Genomic DNA, 23566 nt, shown 5'->3' on the forward strand with positions numbered 1-23566 from the left:
TCTCTCTTTTTCTCCCTCTCTGTATCTCTCCCTCCCTCCCTCTCAATCTTTCTCCCTGCCTCTTTCCCTCTCTCTCTTCCTCCCTCTCCCTCCCTCTCTTTCTCTCTTTCTCTTCCTCTCTCTCCCTCCCTCTCTCTCCCTCCCTATCTCTCCCTCTCTCCCTCTTTCCCCCATTCTTTCCCCTCCCTCCTCCTTTTCTCCCTCCCTCCCCTCTCTCTGTGTCAGTCCTGTCCCAACTCGAACCTCTAAGCAAGAATGATCCTTAACTCCACTCGGTCGAGAAAGGTATCATTTCCTAGAAGTCAAGTGGATTACAATAGCACAAAGCCAGAACTGAAATTCATGCCCAAGTGAAATTGTCCCCCTCTAAGTCACTTCCCATCGCCTTCGCGTCATCCCCACCCCCGTTGTCCAGTCATATTCAAAGAGGACAGTTTTGGGGCGGTTACCTGAAGTGTGGGGTGGTATGCAGCTACATTCCGTTTTCTGATGTCTGGCCTTGAAGCCGCGTCTCTCCGGAAGGCACAGTGTAGTGTGTCGTTTCCCTCCTTCCCATCCAGCTCTCCCCAGAGTTCGTGGCAGACTGGCAGCTCTGTCGGTGTGTGTGTCTGTGTGTGTCTGTGGTGTCTGTGTGTGTGAGTCTCCAACCCACCCACCCAGCCTTCATTAGGCCGTAAGCGCTTTGACTTCTGGGAATGACACCTTCCCCAACCTATGCTGATCTTCTCCATCTTCCCTGCCACCCTCCCAAGGGAGGCTTTCCACATCCCCACTTCCTCCTCTTCCCTACTTTCCCCTGGCTCTGCCCACAGGTGCCTGGCAGCTCCGCCTCCCCTTTGCCCCAAGGCTCCTGCCCCTCTCTTATCTCACCGTGCAACACTTTGCCTTCCGGGCAGAAGCACCCCTCCACACAGGACGCGGTCTCCATGGGGCAGTGCTCGGCAGGCTCCAGGCCAAAGTTCTGGCAGGTCGGTGGGCAGGCGGGGCCGCAGGGGTTATACTCCGTCCCGTGGTCACACTGTAGAGCTGAGCAAGTGGAAGAGAGGGTGAGCAGGAGGGCAAAGCCCCGTGTTTCGACCTAGGCTTCACCAAACTACGAAACAGACTCCTTGAAAAAAAAAACCTTTTTATAATGGGGGTTCCTAGCATTCACATCCAGCAAAGTCCCGATAAACAGTCTTTCAAAGGTGAATTGCAACCACAGACCTTATCAATCCTTGGAGAGTTGCCAAGCCGGTAGCTTCAAGGCGCAAAGCTGAACAAGGAAATACTTGGCAAGGAGTCTCTCAGATTAGCAAATCTTCACACTAATTAAACAAACTAATTGTCTCCTGCAAACACCACTCCCCCTTTGCTCCTATTTATTCCCTATGGGAGGGGCCACTCAGCGTCCACCTGTGGCCTTACTCCCGAGTCAGCCCTTGTTCCTTAGCTGTTCCCTTCTCTTGACAGCTCTGCACATGCGCACATCGAGAACAGGCTCCAGCTGTTCGTCTGCCTCACTGATGTCTGACTCTGAAGGCAGCTGATAGCTGGACATCTGGCCCTGGCCCCCTCTCTGCCTCCGACACAGAGCCCTCATCAGAGCCTTCCCCAGACTCCAGGACTGGCCCATCTTCCTCCCCAACCTCCTCACTCTCTGAGTCTGTTGTCAGCTCCACTAGCCGCTGGCAGGCCACAACACCCCAAGCTAGATCTGGGAGAGGACTTCCCTTCAGCCCAGAAGCTCAATCTCCCAACTTTCCTTATCCCCAACCCAAGGAAATGCCAGATTTGATGGAATGTAGCCTCGATTTCCAGGATGGAAGGAGGGGCTGCATTCCAGAGGACAAAGAGAGAGCAAAGCTTCGATAGTTTCGGTTGGACTTGTGCTGGAGCCCACCTTCGGGGGGAACTTCCATTTCATGATGTGTTCTTGGCCTCAGTCATGCGATGCAGCTGATGCCAATGCCACGACCGAATGTCACGTGCATAGCCATGTTGCAAAGTCTCAGGGATGACCGCACAACACCAAGGGACGCACGTACGGCCTGCCACAAAGGCAGCATCCCTTCCTCTCGAGCATGAGAGGAAGGGGAGGAGTGGAGAACAGAAATGGAGACTTTGGAGAACGCGGTTTTGTGAACAGCCGACAAGGGATGGACCCTGGACCTGTCAAGACCAGGCAGCAAGACCTGATTTGACAGGCAGACTCCTTCAGTGTGTGTGTGTGTGTGTGTGTGTGTGTGTGACAATTTGCCGCCACCAACTCACCACAGCCAATTCGCTGTGGGACAAGAGTGAAATTAATATCAAAGAAATGGTGGAATAGACTCATTAAAGAAAGCAGGGACAGGAGGGTGAAAAGTGAAAGTCAACAATTAGAACAATTTTCTCTCCCTGTGAAATCATGAAATCGGATGGTTCCCTTGTCCTGCGGTGACTTATGCCGCAGCGAGTGAGCTGTGGTGGGTTGTCGCCTGGAGAGTTGATGGCAGTGAGTTGGCAAGTTGGTGTGTGACTCCATTCTGTTCAGGGAGATGGGAGCAAGAAGGATTTTTTGCATGCTGGGTCATCCTCTGAGTTTCTGGCCCTCCCTAGAGCAGTGGCAGGTTCCTACCAGTTCGGACGAACCGCTAGTGATTTGGCACTCTGGGTCGCTGGAACTGGCAGCAACCCAAGCCTGCCATGCCCCGGAACTGGTTCTCCTGGCAGTGCTGTAGGTGCCGCCATCTTGGTTTTTGTTTCTGCACATGTGCAGAACAATTTTTATTGCACTGCGCATTTGCGCATGCGGAAATCGCATTTGCGCATGCAGAAATCACGTGCACAGTGCAGCCATGAGCAAACCCGCAGTAGCGACTGCTGGAACCCATCCCTGCCCTAGATACCCATCCCACAGAGAGTCTCCTCCAAAGCTTACGGCACAGTTCCTGGCTTCTCCAGCTTACGGAGACTCCTCTCTGGATGCACTCCTCGGCGTAAGTTGCAATAGCCGTACAGAGGCATTCACAGTCCCCTCCAGAGTCACACCTGAGCAAAGAGGAGACAGAAAGGGGATCAGACCAGCAGGGAGGGTGGCAGAAAGTCCCCGCACACACCCTGCCCTGTCACCAAGCCATGCACGGAGCCATTTATTTATTGGGCAGGGCCCAGCAAAACACAGCACAGCGCGTAAAATTCAGGGGAACGGCCTATAAAATGCGCATGGAAATATAAAACCCCCAAACAGTGAATTATTTTAAAATCACCCAGTTCAAGCGAAGAGTGTGCAATGTAGACTAGCCTCCTCGTGGTGCACACAGGGCAATGTGACTTTGTTCTGGTTAAATAGTCTACAAATTTTGAATGGCCTCTTGGGCCCCTCTTTCAAACCAGAGGTCCTCTGTTCAAAATGTGGACTTTGCTGTCTTTAAAAGAGCAGCCTTTGTCTTTCAAATGCAGATGGGCTGCTGAATCTAGTCCAGATGCGTTTGTCCTTCTATGTTGTGCCAGGCGTTTATGAAGTGGCTGTTTTGTTTCCCCAATGTACAGATCTGCATATGGCTCGCATGCATATACCAAGTTGCTCAATTTTGGTGTTTTATCCTTGGGGTGGACAAGCTTCTGCCTCCATATATTCTTGGGTTTAAAGTGTCCACGTATGTTCTGCAGGCTGAAGACCCTCCTGAGCTTTTCAAATGCCAGCTGGTGGATCTCACAAGGATCTCCCAGGGAGAAGAAGAAGCATAAATGCTGAAAATTAAAAACAGCTGTTCTTTTTGGGACCCATTGCAGAATTTCTACGACACTCCAAATGTGGTTAAATTTGTGGGGTGGTTTTTTTTTTTTGGATCATAGCCATTGCATTGGCCAACTTCATTTGGTTAGTTTATGCTGCAGATCCTTTTGCAAACTCAAAAATAAAAGAGGTTTGTGAGGGGGAAGAGCCAACGTCGCGATGAGACAACATGTGGTCTCGATTGTCCGAGACCGCCGTTGATACTTTTACCACTGCACGGTCCATATGGACCTAAACCGTGGAGACGGTGATCAGGGAGACAAATCCTAGCTAGTCTCAGGGACATCGCAAAGTCTCTGATTGACCCAAGGGAAGCTCTCCAAGCCGGTGGTAAACAGACAGCCCCTAGGCTGTCAAAGTTGGAGACGGCTCCAGAAAGAAGGCAGTGAAAGTGAGTCCATCTGGTGAGATTTTTTCTTTGAGAATGATTGCCCAAAGAAAATCTTTTTTTAAAAGATAAATTAGTCCTTTAAGCAAAAGAATAAAGTGGCGAAATTTATCTCTATTGGACTGCCTTAGAAAGTTTTTTTTCCTTTTTCTTTGCAACAATGTTTTGTGGATTGAAGTTATTGTAACACTTCCCGTTTCTCCTCTTAAGTGAATGAATTGATTTTTTTTCCTTCTATTCTTTGCTACCTTATTTTTTGGCTGAACTAAAACCTTTTTTTTATTTTAATAATCCTCCCTTCTACTGCTTATTAAATTTTATTAAAGACATTTAGAGACTTGTTTTCCTTAAGCCTGAAATGAATAAGAGAAAGTTGAATCTGCCATTCGGAAGCCAGAACTTGGTGGATTTTTTTTTTTAAACAATGTATCCTTTGTTCTATCTCCTTTGATTCTTCTGATGTAGTAACTGGAGAGTTTGCAGCTTACTTGTGGAGACTGATAAGGACTCAAGGGCACGGACTGTTCCTTTGCAGGTGTCTTTGTGAAATATTTTGGGCAAGGGAAGGAAAAGAAAAGAAAAAGATAGAACCCTTCCTTTTTGAAAAACTTAAAAGAATCTTGTACTTAAGTAAATTCAAAATAAAAATACTTTCATACATAAAAGAGACATTGAAGGCAAGAGTGGCAGTGGATTTTAGACTTTTTCTTTTCTTCTTGGAAATATGTATCAATAGCAGATGAGGAAACCCTAAGTTTCCAGGATTTTTTGGATGGAATTCAAAATATATTGGAAGGATTTGGGAGATTTGATAAGTTGGATAGACTATTGTCTTGCACAGCAAAAGATGAAGGGGTTGGAGCCCCAAAAATTAAAGAAGAGAATGAAGATATAAAAGATAAAGATAAGATAACAGATGAACTTACTAATGGAGCATTCATGAGTGAAAGTGGAAAGAAGGGAATATGGAAAAGTGAATTTGATAATCTGGAGCTCTACCCCTCTTGTCAAGATATGGATTTGATGATGGAATTAAGAAGAGAAGCAGACATGTTAATTTCAACACCAGCTCAAGGGCAACGAGACTATATGAGAGATCTTTTAAGCAAAAAAGTGCGGAGAGAAGTTTTTTAAAACCTTATAAAGAAGTTAATAAGAGAATTGATGCAACAACTGGCAAAAGAGATAAGATTGTTTTGTTACTGGAAAGACACAGGCTGATAATGAATGTTGATAATTAAAAACTTAGTTAATTTTTGGTGATTAACAAGTAGGATTTTGTAGATGCTTTTAGAATGTTTCTTTAAATGTTTATTTGTTAAAAAATAATTCATTATGACAATATGTTATAAAAGGGTAATTATTGGAGGTTTATTGGAATAGCTAATGAATGCCAGTAGGTGGTTGTGTCTTTAAATACAAATGATTCCAGATAAAAGCACGTTTAAATAATTCTAGTTAAATGAGAATGGTGGGTACATTGATAGTAAAATACATAAAGATTTTTTATTTAAAATGTGCAATTCAATATGAAGGAACCATAAATAATTATTGTGGTAGTAACGCACGAAATCTATTTGTAACCAATCGACACACTTTCTACAAGATGTAATGAAGGATGATTCCTTTTTTTGTGTTTCTGTTTAATTAAAACAATAAAAAAATTTTTTAAAAAAGGAGGTTTGGGTGTGTGTGAACATGCCCTAATTATTCCTGGTGAATATCAGTGACAGGAATCCTCTGAACCTCCCCTTGAAGTTGGCAAATGTCCTACCACCCTCGCCTCTAAAGTTTCTGCGGTGAATCTGGGCCTGTTTCTGGACATTAATTATCCATGGTTGACACTCCTTCAAGGACATCTAGAATCAAGTCTTTCTGGGCCGATACAAAATGCACAATTTCTACACATACACCAAGCCTGAAGTCTCATCTCATTAAGCGGGGGCTGGTGGCAATGCACTCAATAAGAACTTCATGTGGTGGTCTCTGAGCACAAATGGGAAAGCAGTTTCCCCCCTGGCCAGCTGGCAAGGATGGCACATCACCTCTTGTCCTGCCAAGCTGAATGACCAGGTTTAACAGCTTCGGCAGGTAGGTTGAAGGATCCGTTTGGGTGGTGTACATTTTTCTCCTTCCTACACAACAGGTTCTCCTTCAACCTGTTCTTCTTAGTAGGAGAGCTCCACCCAGGGTTCCTATCTTCCCACCCCTGCCCTCTCTCCAGCTGACCCTCACTCACCCGCAGGCATCAAAAACACACCACTCGTAGAACTGTTGGCAGGGCAGCTCCTCACGGCAACGGGCAAAGAGATCCTGAAGGAGGATCCCACAGCGCTTCCGAGCCCATGTCGCACGGTGAGAATTCACCTGGGGCGAGAGATGTGGAGTCATAGGAATGCCCATGTCTCATTTTCCAATTTGCGACCACCAAGGGTCCCTCCAGACACCCGGAATACGCGCTCATCCAGTCCTACCAGAGAGTGAGTTTTCCCCCCATCGGCGTATTCACAGGTCATACCGTGCAGGGATGTTCAAAGTCCTCAGCGTTGACTTCAGGACACAGGAGGCTGATGCGCCAGGAGTTGCCGAAAAGGTCAGCCGTGGGTTCCACAATGCCTTGTTGAGTGGAGAAGTCATTCTCCGCGTCGCCGTCAAAATTCCCACAGAGTCCTGCCACTCGGCCTTGGTACTTGGCTTCCAGTTTGATGTAGACGCGAGTGCCTGGGGTGGCAGGGATAGGATGAGGGGTGGAGGCCCAGTGTCCCATTCCAGTGAGCAGCTCACTTGATTTTAAGATACTGATTTGGGATTAGGATCCCGAGATGAGCTATGGCAGTGTCATTTTTTTTTCAAGAACTATCAAATGTCAGCCATGAATGAGGTCCAATAAGACCTTCACAACATGAGAGGTGAGCTTCTCATTGTCTAAACTGACTTGGGCATTCACCTATATTCTGCTTTGCTCACAACCTGACAAAGAATGCGGAGGGGGGATTGGAATGCAAGGATGGTGGGGAATGGCTTCCAGGCATCATTGGCTCTCCTCAAGGACACCCAGAGCAGATGCCACAGCGCGATCGGCTGGTTCCCAAAACAAAGTGAACAGAAGTGATTGGAGGACATAACAGATTGTGGGTGGCCCATGGGGAAAAGGGAAATGAACTGTGCGTGCATTTGCATGGGAAACTCCGAGCAGGTTTTGCTTCTTCCACGCCAATGTGGATTTGTTCAGTAAAATTTATACTCTTGGTAAAATAATGGTCCAGCAGGTTTTTTTTGAATTTGCCAACTGAACAGTTGATGTTTGACATACAACAGCAAGAAGATGATCTGTGGAAAGTTCTGGGGGAAAGTGACAGTTGTGTCTGCTGGATGACGGGACACAGCAGGGACAAACTGGTTTGACTGGTTCAACTCTTCAACTGGTCCAGTGACTGCCTTCAAGTCCATGATGCATACCAAGCTGATAGCTTGATCACTCCTGGTAGACTTCATGTGTGCTGAAAGCAGTCTGGATGTTGTGTGCAAACCTAACTAGCAGGTGTTGTATGTTGAGGGAATGCAAAGGTGACAACCTTGAGATGTTCTTCAGGAGTTGGGGAGACCTCCAGAAGAAGCGATTTAGGAGGGTCAAAAGTTTAGCATATGGGGCTCATATCTGGCTGGACATGAAAAATAGCCAAAACAAATACTACGGCTCGGCCGCACCTCACCTCCATCCCAGAGCACCGTCAACCCCATCTGAGTGAGAAGCACCAGAAAAAGTCCAGCTCTCTCCAAGGTCAGCCCGTTCCCACTGTAGGTCTTGGGCGGCCGTACCGAGACGCCGTTCACTGTCACGTCCTTTCCTAGCACAAGCAGAGGATCAGAAAGAGTGCAAAGCTACTGGGATACAATGGCCTCCTTATGCACCCACGCCCATCTTACCGCGGAGTAGGTGAACCGTCATGCTGCCCATCAGCACTACCACGGACTTGGTGCAGGTGGTGCCGCTGGTGCCGCAGGGTACATTCTCAGCCGTGACAGTGAAGGCACCACTGTTCTCACGGACCAGGACATACTCGCAGTCCCCCAGGAATGTGTACACCCGCCCGTCAAAGGTGATGTAGTGCGGATCTCCAGTGGCTACGCAGGTCGCCGCACAGTGGTGGCGGCTGCATTCCCAGTGCTGCTTTCTGCAAATGCTGGGGAGGGAGGGAGAGGATTGTGAGCCCACAGCACTCCTGCTCTGGGGGAGGGCATCCCCTCCAGTCTCTCCCACAGGCATGTCCTCACCAAGTGTTGCAATCCCTGGCAATGGTCTCGTTGGGCTGATAGAGGTGGCCATTGTGGTGACAGGGGCATTCCTCTGGGGACACGCAGTGCTCGTTCTGCAGGAGGAGAGAAGGGGCAAGATGGAGAGGCTGCCCTCGTCATCTCGAAGAGACCCTGCTTGGCTAGGGGAGGGGAAGAGGAGGCGCCTACCACAAGAAAGCAAGCCAGGCTCATCTGGCACAAATGCAAAGACATGACAAGGGGCAGCTCCGCTGGTTCCAAAGCGCCATGAAGTTTGGATGAATCCTAGCTAATGCTTCCATACAGTGTGCAAAGCAGGAGCAGTGCCAATGAGTGTCACTGCTTCTGTCTGGGAAGAGTGATAAGGGTCCTCTCCTTCGTATGGCTACATGTGGCTGTGTGCGAGGGCGCATCGACAAAACAAGGCACCTCTTTTGGAGTGGTACAGGGCAGGGGTGGGTTCCTGCCACCATTACTACTGGTCCCACACCCAAAAAACTTTGTGCGTGCAAAATGCCTGTTTCGCGGGGGTACGCATTTGCACTTAAAATGGTCTGCGTTGCACACAACATTTAAAAGGGGGGGGAAATTACATATTTTTCCAATGAAGATTGTTCGGCGCATGTGCAGAACAGAAAATCAAGATGGCACCACCGAGGATACAACCGATATCTGTATACAACGGATACACGTGTCTGCTGGAGTTACTACCTATTCGGCCAGAATGGACCAGATCAGTAGGAACCCACTTCTAGTACAGGGTAATCATCAACCTACCACCACAATTGAGTCCAAAACATTTGCTGCTAAAGTGGTTGTGTGAGTGGTGAAGTGACCCACAAACGCCGGCTGGCAGTCCAATGCCACAATCTCAAATCCTTAATCTCTACCTACACCGACACCAAATGGTACCAGCCGTTCACTTCCCAACATCCCTGACCTGATGCAACCTCCTTATCACAAGACCCATCACAAGGCTCACTGATGACTGACCCAACACAAGACCCTCACTTGACACACCCACACCTGAAGTCCTTATTAACAGAAGAATGCCAACATCCTTTAAACTGTGCTGAAATGTATACAAAATGTAACAAAACGTTCGGAAACCAATCCACAAGCTCAGAGAACGAACCTTCACCCTCATTCTGCTCCTGAGCTGCAGATATTCACCACAAAATCCATCAGCACACACTGACCTACAACCAGGTTTTGAACCCCGCCGAATCAAAATCAACCACACTGTCAACTTGTAAAGCAATTTCTGTTATCAAGTTGACATTGGAGGAAAGTGGGGAGAGAATTCCACGCATACCTTTGGCTGGAGTCAGATCTCACATTACTACAGCAGATGTGTGAGGCGTGAAATTTTACAAACTGCTGCAGCACTTTGTGGGTGAATGTGATTTATGACACAGACTGAGGGGAGGGGAGACACAGGGGTAAAGTTCAGCCATCATTAAACTGAAATTAGATCTGACTCCATGCAGGTATTGCCGAGATGTTGCTCCTAATAAATGACTAGATTTCTTTTGAAACTTGGCTCGAGACACGTAAGTTAATTAGGGTATCTTTCGGAAACCTGACACAAACAATCAACCAGAGACAGCACTGACCCTCAACCAACCCATGCAATTCTCCCACTACCAGCAGTTCACCTCCCAATGACCATCACCTGATGTAACTTCCCCATCACAAAACTTTTACTGATGACTCACACCTGACCCATCACAAGACTCTCACTCGCCACACCCACACCTGAAGCCCTTGCAAATGGCAGAAAACCAACACCACGCTGGAGATGTTACCTAGCCTGGTAACGAAATGTTTAGAAACTCACCCACAAGATCAGAGAATGCAACTTCAAACCCTCCCACCCTGATCCATAACTCTCTCTCCAACAGGACAGGTGGACACTCCATGTTCCCAAATGGTAGGGATGACGTTTCTGGACTGCTCACCAGGAAGACAGTGCCAGGAGGGCAAACGCAGCCATCGGAGGCACCATCACAGCTGAGGTTGCTCAGGAGACTCTCGCAGGTGAGGAGGCAAGTGTTGAAGGCGTAGACCAACTCTCCAGGACAAAGCACTGCACCGGGACAGGCCTCCTCTGTGCAACTCCAGGCCCCGTTCACACAAACACTGAAACACAACAGTGAACAATGTAGACCAAGGGTTTCAAACTCAATTTCATTGAGGGCCACATGAGAGCTGTGATTGACCTCAGGGGGCCGGGCAAGCATGGCTGACTGGGGTGGGGTGGGGACAGCTTGATGCCACTCCCCAAACTGGTGGCATGTTTCCTCTTAGCACTGGGTAAACTGGGCCGAAGCCATTGTGGTCCAACCTTTCCTCTTCATATTGGGTACACCAGGATGGCCCCACGGGCTACACCCGGCCCACAGGCCTTCCATTTGGCACCCCTGATGTAGACTCCTGCTCTTTTGCTCCATAGATGTGGGAGCCCCTTGGGCTCTTGGATGACCTCCCTTCCCCACCTCCCCTAATTTCACCAGCTGAGGGGAGCTTCTCCAAATCTGGACAAGTCCCACCGAGCCCAGCAGAATTTGGCACCCAGATACTGGTAGTCCTCGACTTACAACAGCAGGGTAACTTTAGTGACCATCAGAAATTACAATGGCACTGGAAGTGACTTAGAGGGGGAAAGTTTCACTTGGGGAATTTGGCGTGTGAATTTCAGCTCCGGCTTTGCACGACTGTAATCCACTTGACTTCTAGGAAACGGTACCTTTCTCAAGTCACGTTCATTTAGTTACAACGACACTGGGAAAAGGGACTTAGGATTGTGTTTTTCATGCTTATGAACATGTGTCCGAATTTCTATCACATGACCATAAGGATCACACCGGTAGTGGGTTTCTATTTTTTTTTACTACCGGTTCGCTCGTGCGCAGGCACAACATTTCTGTGCATGCACAGAAGCATCTGGGCAGGTGGGTGGAGCCTCCTGCCACCGCCACTACCAGTTCGGCTGATCCGAGCCAAACTGAGCCGAACCGGGAGCAACCCACCTCTGGGTCACACACGGGGGGGCCATGCAGTATCCCTGTGATCATGTGATCGAAATTCAGATGCATATTTATGAGGATTGCAGGTCCTGAAGCCAAGCGATTCCCCCGTTGCATGCCTCTAACGAGCAAAGTCACGGGGGAATTTAACCACTGCGGTGATTCACTTAACAATGGGGCAAGGAAGGTCATAAAATTGGGGCAGCATTCACTTAATGAATGTCTCAGCAACATAAATCTTGGCCTCCTTTGTGGTCATATGTTGAGGACTACCTATTGTCCTGTTTCCAAGTAATACACCCATAGCAAACAGAGCTCCGAGGCAGGTAGATTCCTCAAAGAATTGTCTTATTTGGATATACCACATTGGCACAGGCTGGTGAAAACCGACTCTGTATATCTCCACGGTTTTCACCTAATTAAAAGTAAAAGTTTTTCCCCTTCCCCAAACAGTCACATGATCCAATCAAGGTGTCATCTGGTTGCCTGGTAACTTCACTCCTCCTCTCTCCGGCCAGCTGTGGAAATGTCCTGTTCTGACCGAGGCTTCCCGAGAGCAAGAAGCCAACTCCTTGTCCCGACAAAAAACCCTTTTATTAATTTACTATGAATTCTGCTCATTCATATCCAGCAAAGTCTTTCAGGGAGGATTGACAGTCACAGACCTTCTCTGGCTTGGAGAGCTGACAGGCCCACATCTGGAAAACTTAGCAAGGAGTCTCGGAGAGCCATGAACCAATTAAGCAAACAAATGGTCTCCTGCAAACTCCACTCCCCTTTCGCTCCCCTTTTATTTCCTCTGGGTGGGGCCATTCATCATCCACCTGTGGCCTTCCTCCCAAGTTGACCCCTGTTCTTCAGCTGTTTCCTTTGTCTGGCAACTCTGCGCATGTGCACACTGGGAACAGGCTCCAGCTTTCCCCTGCCTCACTGATGTCAAACTCCAGAGGCAGCAAATAACTCCCAGATGGCCTTGGCCCCCTCTCTGCCTCTGACCCAGAGCCCTCATCAGAGCCTTCCCCAGACTCCAGGACTGGCCCATCTTCCTCCCCAACTTCCTCACTGTCTGAAACTGCTGCCGGCAGGCCACAACATGTCCTTGATTCCCAAGAGAAAGCATTTTGTTTTGGCTACAAAACTCCAGCTATCTCAATTCCCCCCTCCACTGACAACACTAAAGCCTCAAAATGGCCATGGACAGATCAGCTTCAGGGTCGACACCTATCCTTCACAGGACATGACACATTAGGCTGAGCCTCCCCAATCTTTCACTCCCAAGCTCTCCCACTTGATGACCCCCCTGGAGCACCCACGTCCATCCCTTTGGTCCTCCAGAGGCCCTCAGCTCCCCAGCCACCGTCCATCGGGATTGGTCTCCGGATAACTGGAACGCTCCCATCCACAAGAGCGGGACTGCTGGAATCGTGTGGCAGAGACATTCAATGAAATCAACCTATCCTGTGAGGGAGACTGAGACAGGTCACAGGGTGATTTCATCAAACATCTCTTGTCACTCCGTTGAATCGTGCGACGCAGAGAGCATGGCGCTGTGCCGGGGGTGCGGTTGTATGCAAGTACGCAAGAACACCAGCGCACGAATTGCAGCTGCAGCCCTACTGGAGAAAAGCGTTTCTCCAAGGGAGACTTCACATACGGGGCGCTCTGGCCCTGAAATGTTTGGGATGACAAAGGGAGGAGGAGGAGGATAGAAAACTGGAGAAAGAGGAGGAGGAATAGAAACCTAGAGCAAGGAGGAGGAGGAAGAGGAGGAGGAAGAGGAAAAAGAGCAAGACAAGGAAGAGGAGGGGAGGGGGAGGGGGAGGAGGAATCTAGAGCTGGAAGGACCATGAAGGTCTTCTAGTCCAACCCTCTGCCTAAGACAGGAGACTTTGTATCATCCCAGACAAATGGAGGGGAGGAGGAAGAGGAATAGAAACCTAGAGCGAGGAGGAGGAGGAAGAGGAGGAGAGGAAGAGGAAAAAGAGCAAGACAAGGAGGAGGAGGGGAGGGGAGGAGGAGGAGGAATCTAGAGCTGGAAGGACCATGAAGGTCTTCTAGTCCAACCCTCTGCCTAAGACAGGAGACTTTGTATCATCCCAGACAAATGGAGGGGAGGAGGAAGAGGAATAGAAACCTAGAGCAAGAAAAAGGAGGAGGAGGAGGAACCATCACACAGCCTTGAAGGTAGTTTCCCAGATTCCACATGAGCTACTAACTGCCCCATGCCAAGTCCAGAAGACACAACAAACCGGGGTGAAGGAGGACCGCTGAGCTTCCTTCTGGCGCCATTGTTCTGAGAAGTCTATCTCTGCCTTCGCACCCACACGGGTGTTTGCACCCGCCAGTTACCACAACTTGCTTAAAAGCTTTTCTGAACAATTATGTCTCCTCCTCCCCCCACTCCTCCTGGGGAGACTGAAACATCTGAATGGTACATGTTACAAACCCATGATGGTCCTCAGCCCCGCTTGCAGCCTACCAGCTGTTGCAACTCCTCTGGATCTTGCTGCTGGGTGGGTAAGCCTTCTCCTGGTGCAGGCAAGGACACATAGACGGCTGGACGCACTGCCCTTCATGGTCCAGCACCAGGCCTTCCGGGCAGTTGCATCCAGCCACGCAGGCAGGGTGGAGGTCATTGCAGATACCAAATTTTTCCGTGGGGAGGTCGGTGCAGGTTCTTCCACAGGGGGTGGCGCATTCGCGGTAGACCTGGCCCCCGGAGCACTGCACCGCTGTGAAGAAAGAGGGAGAGTCCATGGCGTGTAGATTCCATCTTGAATATCCACTGTAGATGGGCTGCCAAGTTGGCTAGGGGTCAGGAGTGGAGCACCAAAGAGGGGTTGGTAGCACCGTGCTTGGAAAAGGGACCACCAGGAAATCCCAAGGCAATATGCTCAACTGGGAATGGAGGGAAATCAGGGAGGGTGGGGCCACAGGGCGTCCATGCTGTGCCAAGAAGACTATTTAGACATGTTCAGGGGGGTCTCCCACAGCTAAGAACAACTCAACCCAACTGACCCAACTCAACCCAATCCAACCCAACCCAATCCAGGAGCGATAACTGCAAGGAGAGCAAACCCTCCCAGGTTCTCCAGACCTACTTATGACCCTTTAAGATCTAAGTCCTACTGGTGGTGGGGGGGCTTCCACCTCCACCCCCTCAACAGCAGGTCTGATGATCTGTGGATTCTGCATGCAAATTCCAAGGCTGCCTTCTGAGGGGCTTCCAGCAATTTGGATTCAACTCCAGGTGATGCCATGTTGAAGGCCACCCTTAGGCCACAAGTACTGTAATATTGATTTATGGGTTGAGTTGGGATGGATTGGCTTGGTTTAGTTTGGCTTGGCTTATGTTGTGCTGTGTTGGATTGGGTTGGATTGGATTGGGTAGAGTTGGATGAGTTGGGTTGGGTTGAGGGGTTGGTTTAGGTTAGGTTGGATTGGATTGGATTAAATTGGATTGGAATAGATTGGGTCAGATTGGATAGTGTTGGGTTGGGTTGGATTGGATTAGGTTGGGTTGGGTTCAGTTGGGTTGGGTTCAGTTGATTGGTTTGGATTGAGTTGGGGTGGGATGAGTTGAATTGGGTTAAATTCAATTGGATTTATAGTCCACCCAATTCCTAATGACCCTGGGTGATCAATCAATCCTTAATTTCTCTGGGCACCATTTTGGAGCAACATATCCCTTTTCTAGGCCAAGCACTCATGAAGAGGTCAGCCTGATCATATCTGCTCCCCTTGGCTCTCCTCCTCTTCCTCATCCCCCCACCACTTCCCACTCTCCATTTTCCCAGGCTGGAGGCCGTCGGTGTAGATGGTGGGAAGTGGACCAACCCCCCAAAGTCCAAGCCTCGGTTAGCCTCCCACAGGTTTTCCTTTGGCACATTGACAATGTCCTCACCCCTTCCTCCCTGATCGCAGCAACTCCCTCCCTCCCTCCCAGGACACTTACGGCAGAAGCTCCGGTTCCTCCAGGCCATGAGGGCTCCCTCCTGAGCACACTGGTGGGCGTAGGCAGCCAGGGCACCACAAAGACAATCGTCCTCAGCTGAACAGCTGCACACATCCTCCAGACAAAGCTGGTAGAAAGGTTCCCGCTCCACTAGGTTGTGACAGAGCTGGCGAGAGGGGTGGGAGAAATTCAGAGGTGGTATTCAGCCAGTTAGGAATGGTTCACCCGAACTGGTAGTGGCAACCTGCGGGTTACGGTTAGGGTTAAGGGTTAAGGGTTAGGACTTAGGCCTCTGCACTCGCCCCAGCTCCAAAAGTCCTATGTAGCCTAATTTTTGACAATGCACACATGCATGCACGCCACACGTATGTGCTCACATTTGCGAACCAGTGGTAAACGTATGTGAATCCCACCGCTGGAGAAATTGGTGACCCTTAAAGAAGCTCTGTGGGACACAGTGGCTCTAACAGCATTAGATAACAGCATTAGGAAACAGCATTCCGTGCACCTTCAACGTTCAGTCATGCCGGCCACATGACCACGGAGACGTCTCTGGCTCTTTGGCTTTGAAACAGAGATGATCACTGCCCCCTAGAGTCAGGAACGACTTCAAGACTGCACCCAAGTTAGGATCACTTTCTGCCCCTCTGTAGCCCACGGCGTCTCAGCCTCAGTGACTTTCAGAAAGACGGACTTCAACTCCCAGCATGCTAGGTGGGGAATTCTGGGAGTTGAAGTCCACGCATTTTACAGTCGTTAAGTCGAGAAACGCTGAGCCACAACATTTCTATGTGGATTGTGCCACTTTTCTTTGTTTCCTACAGCAGGGATCCACAACATGCCATCTGCGGCTCGGTATCCGGCTGCGGCCCGTTCAGAATTTGTGCACGGAGCTTCATTTGTGGGAGTGGCAGGCGGGCTTGCCTGTCACTTGTGTAAATGTAGCTGTGTGTGCGATCACGTTTCCCCCACTGCTTGTGCAGAATTGGCCCCTCTCCCCCCCCCCCCCGCTACGGCCGCTGACGCTGTTGCCAGCCTGCAAAGCCAGAAAGCTTGACAACCATTGTTCTATAGGAGTCTTCAAACTTGGCGACTTGAAGATGTTGTGAAATGGGGCAATAAGAACGTTCCCGCATAGAAAATTGGGGTTCAGTTTTGGTCGTGATGTGAGGACAGTCTGGAGTGGTCTGCCTAAACGGCAGCAGAAGCCCCGCCTTATTTGGCAATAGGCCCCTCCCAACACCACACCGGGCTAACAGCCCTCCTCTCTCACCTGAAAGGCTGTGCTGTGGATGGCCGCACAAGCTGTCTCAGCATATTGCCGCCGTTGGGCGTACGTGCTGCAGGAATCGAAGAGGGTGTCGGCGGTGGGGGGACAGGCATGGGGGAGTTGGAACTTGCGGGCGAAAGCAGCCACGCCAGGCTCCACGTCGCCCTCTGAGGTGGTGAACTCGTCCTGTTGGTTCCAGTTGTAGGTCCCGCAAAGGCCTCGGACCTGGAGGAAAGCGGGCAAGAGTCGGCCCAGGTGCCAATTTTGCATCAGGTACCCAGAGGCCTCCTATGAAGCCTGACGGAGCTGAGGATTGGCTCTCGTCCAGTAGCGGCTCAGGGTTCAGTTCTTATGGTGCAATATCATTTATTGCACGTGGCAAGTGAACAGGGAGAGAGGGAGAGAGGGAGGAAAGAAGGAAGGAAGGGAATGAGAGAACGAGGGAAGAAGAAGAAATGAAGGAATGAAAAGGGAAGGAAGGAAGAAAAAAAGGAAGTAAAGGAAACATGGAGGGGGGAGGAAAGAAGGGAGGGAACAAGGAAGGAAGGAGGAAGGAGGAAAGTAAAGAGGGAAGGGAAGAAGGAAGGGAAGGAAGGAAGAAAGGAAAAAAGAAAGGAAAGAAAGCAAGGAAGGAGAAAGGAAAGAAAACAAAAAAGGAAGGAAAGGAGGGAGGAAGGAAAATAAAGAAAGGAAGAAGGGAAAGGAGAAAGGAGAAAGAAAGAGAGGGAGGGGGGAAAATGAAGAAGGAAGGAAAGGATGGAGAAGAAATTGGAAAAGAAGGAAGGAAGGAAAGGAAGGAAGGAAGGAGCCAGGAAGGAAGAAAAGAGAAAGAGAGGGAATAAAGGGAAGGGAAGAGAAGGATGGAGAGGGGGAGGACTCCAGAAAGGGAAGGATGCCATTATGCAGGTCATGGCGCCAAGAGGAAGGAGGCACCTGCCTCTTACCTTGTTGTGCCCAATCCCACTCTGGTTTTAAATCAATTCCTCCCCACACCTGGCCACCTCATCCCCAGGAGGCACGGCTGGCAGAAGCCCTCCCGAGACTCACCTTGTGGGCGAAACTGGGCTGCAGAGTGATGTAGGCGGCGGGGAACTCCAGGCCCCAGAGCAGGTGAGCCCCGAAGGCCTGGAGGAGCAGGAAGGCAGAGGAGGCACGGCGAATAGTCAGGTCAGCGTTGCCAAATGGGAGGGCGGTGTCCTGGCCATTCACCGAGACGGCCCCTGGTGAAGGGGGGGACAGAGAGGGACAAAGCAAAAGTCACCAGGCAGCCAGCACGGAATGAGCCCACGGAGGAGGAGGGAGGGGGAGGAGGAGGAGGAAGGACTGTAGGGACCTTGGTGCTCTCTATGCTTGGTGATTTTCTTGTAGACATTGTCAGGGGAAACATCGTGGAATCCCTCCACAACGTTATTCATGGCAACTGACAAAAACACCAGTCGTGACAGACATTTCACAACCTAGCTAGGTAACATCATCAGTGCTAGAAGGAGGATGGAATATAGTCTCTGTTTTCATACAATTGCTCGCCCTGGCACTATTGGTGGGAGTGTGGGGTTTCCCCCGCCCCCACTGATTAGATTATAGTACTGCTTTCTCCTTGATGGTTTGTCTGGTGTTAATCCCTGCTTATCTCTTTCCGTGGGGTCCTTGTTGCTCTCTGAGCTTGGCTATTTTCTTGGAGACGTTTCATGACCCAACTAGGGAACATCATCAGGGGTAGAAGGCAGGGCGGTGTGTGGAGAGGAGGAGGACAGTGGGGTGGTCTTTGTTACCCACCAAGGGTACTCGGGCAAACCCTCGGTCTCACCTGTGAAGGAAAGCCTGACCGAGGTCCTCTGAACAGTGACGGTCACAGCCCGTAGACAGCTGACAGCTCCCTGGTTCCCGCATGGCTCATTCTCCGCCTGGATCTGAATTTTCCCATCTACAAAATCCTGCGGGAACACAGATTGTCTTCAACTTATGGCTGGTCACTAAGCGAGTCTCCAAATTTAGGATGGACCTGCCAAAATGTACTTAGGACCCAGATTCAAAGTACTGATGGCTGGCTGCCCCAACTCTGTGGTCACATGATCACACCGCCCCGAGTCCCCTAGGGGAGAGGGAGCGGTTGACAAATCCAATAAATAAATAAATAAATAAACTTTGGGGGCATTTACAACCACCGTGGTCACATGACCAGAATTTAGTTTTGGGGGGTTTTTTGCCAGAAATCGATGTGGACAACAGGTACACTTAATGACCGCTGTGTTTGCTTAATGACTGCAGCACTCACTTTAGGACTGCAGCATTCACTTAATGACCATCACAAAAAATTTAAAAATCAAGTTTGATCACGTGGGTGCCTCGCCTTACAACCTTCGTGACATACAGCAGTCCCTGACATATGACAATTTGCTTAGTGACCATCTGAAGCTGCCAAGGCACCAAAGATGGGACCCACGTCCATTGTCTACACTTACGACTGTTGTAGCATCCTCGTGGTCACATGATCAAAATGCAGATGTTTGGCAACCGTCTCACACTTGTGATGGCCACAATCCCCCTTTCGTGACCTTCTGATGAGCAAAATCAATGGGGGGCCAAGCCCCCTCCCCACCTGCCCCTCACCTGCACCAGGACGTAGTGGCAGACTCCACGGAAGGAGTAACGCTTCCCGTCGAAGGTTAAGTAATGAAGTCGTCCATGGAGGACGCACTCCCCGGCGCACCGATCCTGCGAGCAGACCCACTGACCCCCTCGGCACGTGCTGTGGGAGCAAGCGGCAGGTCACTCTGAGTTGGGAGGGGTGTTCGGGGCGAGTCCCCTGCCTTTCCCCCAAGCCAAACCAGGTGCTGACGCTTACATTGGCAGAAATTCAAATGTTCAGACTGAGGGGAGGGAAGGAGCAGGGGTAAAATTCAGCCATAATTCAAATGGGGCTTAGTCCTGACTGCAATGAGGTATTGGCGAAATGATGCTCCTAATAAATGACTGGTTTTCTTTTGAAACTTGGCTTGAGGCTCATGAATCAATTAGGGCATCTTTCGGAAACCTGACACCCGTAACCCAGCTAGGAAACATCATCAGAAAAGAGGGGGGTTTGCAGGGAGGAGGAGGAGGAAGACGACTGTGGGGTCCTTGATGCACCCTGAGTTGAGTGGTTTCCTTCCAGACATTTCATGGCCCATCTAGGAAACATCATCAATACTGGATGATTTGCAACTCACTTCCTTCCAGCACTAATGATGTTCCCTAGTTTGGGTCATGAAATATCTGCAATAAACCAACAAAGCTCAAAGAGCACCAAGGACCCCATAGCCGTCCCCCTCCTCCTCCATCTTTCCCCTTCCTCTCCCCCCCTCCCTCCCTCTCTCCCCCCTCCTCCTTCTAGTACTGATGAAGTTCCCTAGCTGGGTTAAGAAATGTCTGCCAGAAATCCACCAAATTCAGAAGTGTCCCGAGGACCCTACATTCCGTGGGTTCAACCACACCAACTTGGGGTTGGCTGCCCACCAAGATGGCGCCATCAAGCTGGGCCTGTTTCCCCCGTGCATGTCTGGAGTTCTTGCGTCTCACCTCTCCCACTTTGGAGCACAAGGCATGCCCCCCCCACCTCATTTGGGCAATCAAAGCCGGTCTCTTGGGGGTGACGCGTCCTCTCTCCAGCTTACCACAAGTTGCAGCGCTGTTGTAGCGTCTCTCCCATGTGGAACTTCTGCCGTCGGTGGAAACAGGGACACTGGTTTTGGGGGACACAAGACCCCTCCTCCAGATAGAGTCCCGGGATGCATTCACAGCCGCTCACGCACTCCTGTCGGCAGCGGTCTCCAGCCGCCCTGCCCACCACTGCGCAGCTGGGCGGACAGGAGGACACGCAATCCGTGTAGCGCTGTCCCGGACCACACGGCTTCTCTGTGGGAAGTGGGACCACAACAGATGGGATTTAATTTGGGGAGAGCAGGAGACCCTTACAGAATCAGAAGTACTATTTGGAAGGGACCTTGGAGGTCTTCTAGTCCGACCTCCTGCTCAAGCAGGAAACCCTTACAGAATCATAGAATCACAAAGTTGGAAGGGACACCCTCTGTCCTCCCTCCCTCCCTCCCTCCCTCCCTCCCTCCTTCCTTCCTTCGAGGACTGCTTGCCACCAGAAATTGTGGGTGCTTCATCACTGGAGGTTTACAAGAAGAGACTGGACAACCCCTTTTCTGAATCTGTAAAGGTCTCCTGCTTGAGCAGGCGGCTGGAGTAAAAGACCTTTAACGTCCCTTCCTGCTTCTATTCTGCTCAATTCCCAAAGAGAGGGTCTCTCTCCTCCCAAAGCAAGCTGTGGGGCACCAGCTGATCAGGTTCTTCGCATGCAGGGGAGAGGTCACGATCTATCGGGAGGGTTGAGCGTGTCAATCCTTACAAGGGTATCATCTCCTTGAAGGTGTTTGGTTCGTGGGGCTGGAGACCCTCCTCTCTGGCCTGTGGCCGCTTACCACAAAAACCAGCCCTTCTCCAGTTGATGAAGACTCCTCGCTGGGCGCACTCGCGGGCATAGCTGGCAAAGGTCTCGCAGGCGGAGGTGGGCCCTGCCCGTTGGCTGCACAACAAGTACTTGCAGGTGTCGTAGAAACTGTGGGGGTCCACCTGCCGGGGATGAGGAAGGGGCAAAGCCTCAGCAGGGGGGAGGAGGGGAGGCGGCCTATACAGCTTGTCCCTGATTTACGAACATTCATTTAGTGACCATTCGAAGTTCCGACCGCAGTGGAGGTGATCGTCGTGGCCGGGGGAAACACCTGAACAGTGTCCGTGTGTTTGTGCACAACTGACTCCTCACCTGCATACAACTGACTCCTCACCTGCATATGACAATGGCTGAAAGGACCAGAGAATAACTTTTGGCAAGTAGCCTCAGCAGCCTCCCGAACATTGCCGTCCTGCATAGCGTCACAGCGGTGCGGTTCCTCCGCGGCGTCACTGCATGGACCCTGCAGCAAGCAAAGCAAGAATGTAATTAATTGATTAATTTAATTACAAGAGAAGAAAACAGAGGTCCCAAACTCCCGGTCCGTGGAATGCCAGCAACAGGTCCGTGCAAACAGGAGAAGCTCAATCCGCTGGATGTAGGCTGCACCCAAAAATGACACACGAACTCCCTTTGGTCCCGGATGAATCTTTCTGCAATGATTCCCTTCGCAACGGTGGCTCATAAAATGGGACACTTAACAAATGTCTTGCTCAACACCAGAAATGTGTATGTGTGGGTGGGGGGGGGGAGTGTCCATTGCAGTCTTAACTCAAGAACTACTTGGCTTTGGATGCCAACGATTGCAGCGCCACTGGTACCTACCAGCCCGGGCTCTGGAATGCGCCACGAATTGCCAAAGCTGGCCGCCAGCGTGACCACGTCCCCTTCCACACGCTGGAAGTCATCTGTGGGCACAGAAGGGAGACGCTGTGGGGAGGGTCCAGAAACCACAAAGAGAAGAGATCCAGACAAATACACAACACACACACACGTCCTTCCCCATCTGCCTCACTCATAACAGAATCATGGAATCACGGAATAGCAGAATAACAGAATAATAGAATAGCAGGATAGCGGGAAAACAGGATAGCAGAATAACGTAATAGCATAAAAAATAATAATGGAATAACAGAATTGCAGAATTTCTGAATAGCAAAATAACAGACCGTGGCTGCTGGCTATGCCCGGTCGTTTGTACCAACCCCCGCAGTCTAGGTGGCCAGGAACTACAGAGCCAAGGCCTGCGGCTGATGCTTTGCAACGCAAGGTCCGTCACCAACAAGGCCCCCCTCATTAATGAGTTGATCTCTGAGGGGGAGCTGGACCTTGCAGGGATAACGGAGACCTGGTTGGGCCACGAGGGTGGTTTACCCCTCGTGGAAATGTGCCCACCGGGTTTCCGTGCATTCCATCAGCCTCGGGCCCTGGGTAAGGGTGGTGGGGTGGCGGTAGTTATACGGGAATGTTTAGAGCCGAGGGAGTTCACTGTCCCTCAGATACCCGGGTGTGAGTCCCTAGGTGTGAAATGGGGCCCAGGGAGGCAGTGGGGTCTGCTGATTGTGTACTTGGCTCCTCGCTATACATCAGCGGCCCTGCCCGAGCTCCTCGAGCTGATCTCAGAGACGGCAGTTGAGATCCCCAAGCTTTTGGTTATGGGGGATTTCAACTTGCCGTCGACGGGAGTAGCATCTGAGGTGGTTCGGGAGTTCATGGCTTCCATGACAGCCATGGACCTGACCCAATTAATTCAGGGCCCCACACACGAAGGTGGCCACACACTGGACCTTGTTTTTGTATCTGAGCAGTGGACGAGTGATCTGGGAATAGGGGACTTAGTTGTTACTCCCCTGTCATGGTCAGATCACTCATGTCTCCGGCTGGACTTCCCTGGCGCTACCCCCCACCGCGAGGAGGCGGAACCAGACTGTCCAAGCTGGCACCGCCCCAAGCACCTGATGGAACCGGATAGGTTCCAGATGGAGCTTGGGCCACTACCTGTAGCCCTGACCCGCTCTCGGTCGGAGGACCTAGTGGCCGCCTGGAATAGGGCGGCGGCTGGGGCCTTGGACCAGGTCGTGCCTTTGCGACCTCTCCTACAGCAGCGACCCACCCGAGCTCCTTGGTATACCGAGGAGTTGAGGGTGATGAAGCGCCATAGGAGACGTCTAGAGAGCAGGTGGAGGTCCTCGCGCTCCGAATCTGATCGAACACAGGTAAGAGCCTATTTACGGACCTACCTTGTGGCATTGAGAGCGGCCAAACGTAGACATTGTGCCGCTCTTATTGCGTCCGCTGATAACCTCCCTGCCGCCCTGTTTAGGGTGACCCGCTCCCTCTTATCGCAGAGGACGCGGGGGGCACCCTTGCAGGGCAGAATAATAATAATAATAA

The 23566-nt window shown here is 50.6% G+C and overlaps 1 protein-coding gene across 1 annotated transcript in view; it reads right to left on the bottom strand.

Moving 5' to 3' along the window:
- The window catches only part of LOC309401625 (SCO-spondin-like), a gene marked incomplete at its 5' end in the record, with an annotated part of 141400 nt that overhangs the window by 107585 nt on the left and 10249 nt on the right, over positions 1-23566 (bottom strand). Inside the window, 18 exon segments of the mRNA XM_081970693.1 lie at positions 871-1026; positions 2903-3012; positions 6388-6515; positions 6667-6869; positions 7862-7996; positions 8076-8332; positions 8424-8518; positions 10385-10565; positions 13932-14184; positions 15408-15573; positions 16681-16902; positions 17725-17897; positions 18485-18611; positions 19288-19426; positions 20331-20571; positions 21144-21294; positions 21507-21635; positions 21998-22080. Coding sequence (XP_081826819.1) covers positions 871-1026; positions 2903-3012; positions 6388-6515; positions 6667-6869; positions 7862-7996; positions 8076-8332; positions 8424-8518; positions 10385-10565; positions 13932-14184; positions 15408-15573; positions 16681-16902; positions 17725-17897; positions 18485-18611; positions 19288-19426; positions 20331-20571; positions 21144-21294; positions 21507-21635; positions 21998-22080 — 2949 coding nt within the window.

Source organism: Natrix helvetica (assembly GCF_964273705.1).
Source record: "Natrix helvetica genome assembly, chromosome: Z".
Lineage (NCBI taxonomy): Eukaryota > Metazoa > Chordata > Lepidosauria > Squamata > Natricidae > Natrix > Natrix helvetica.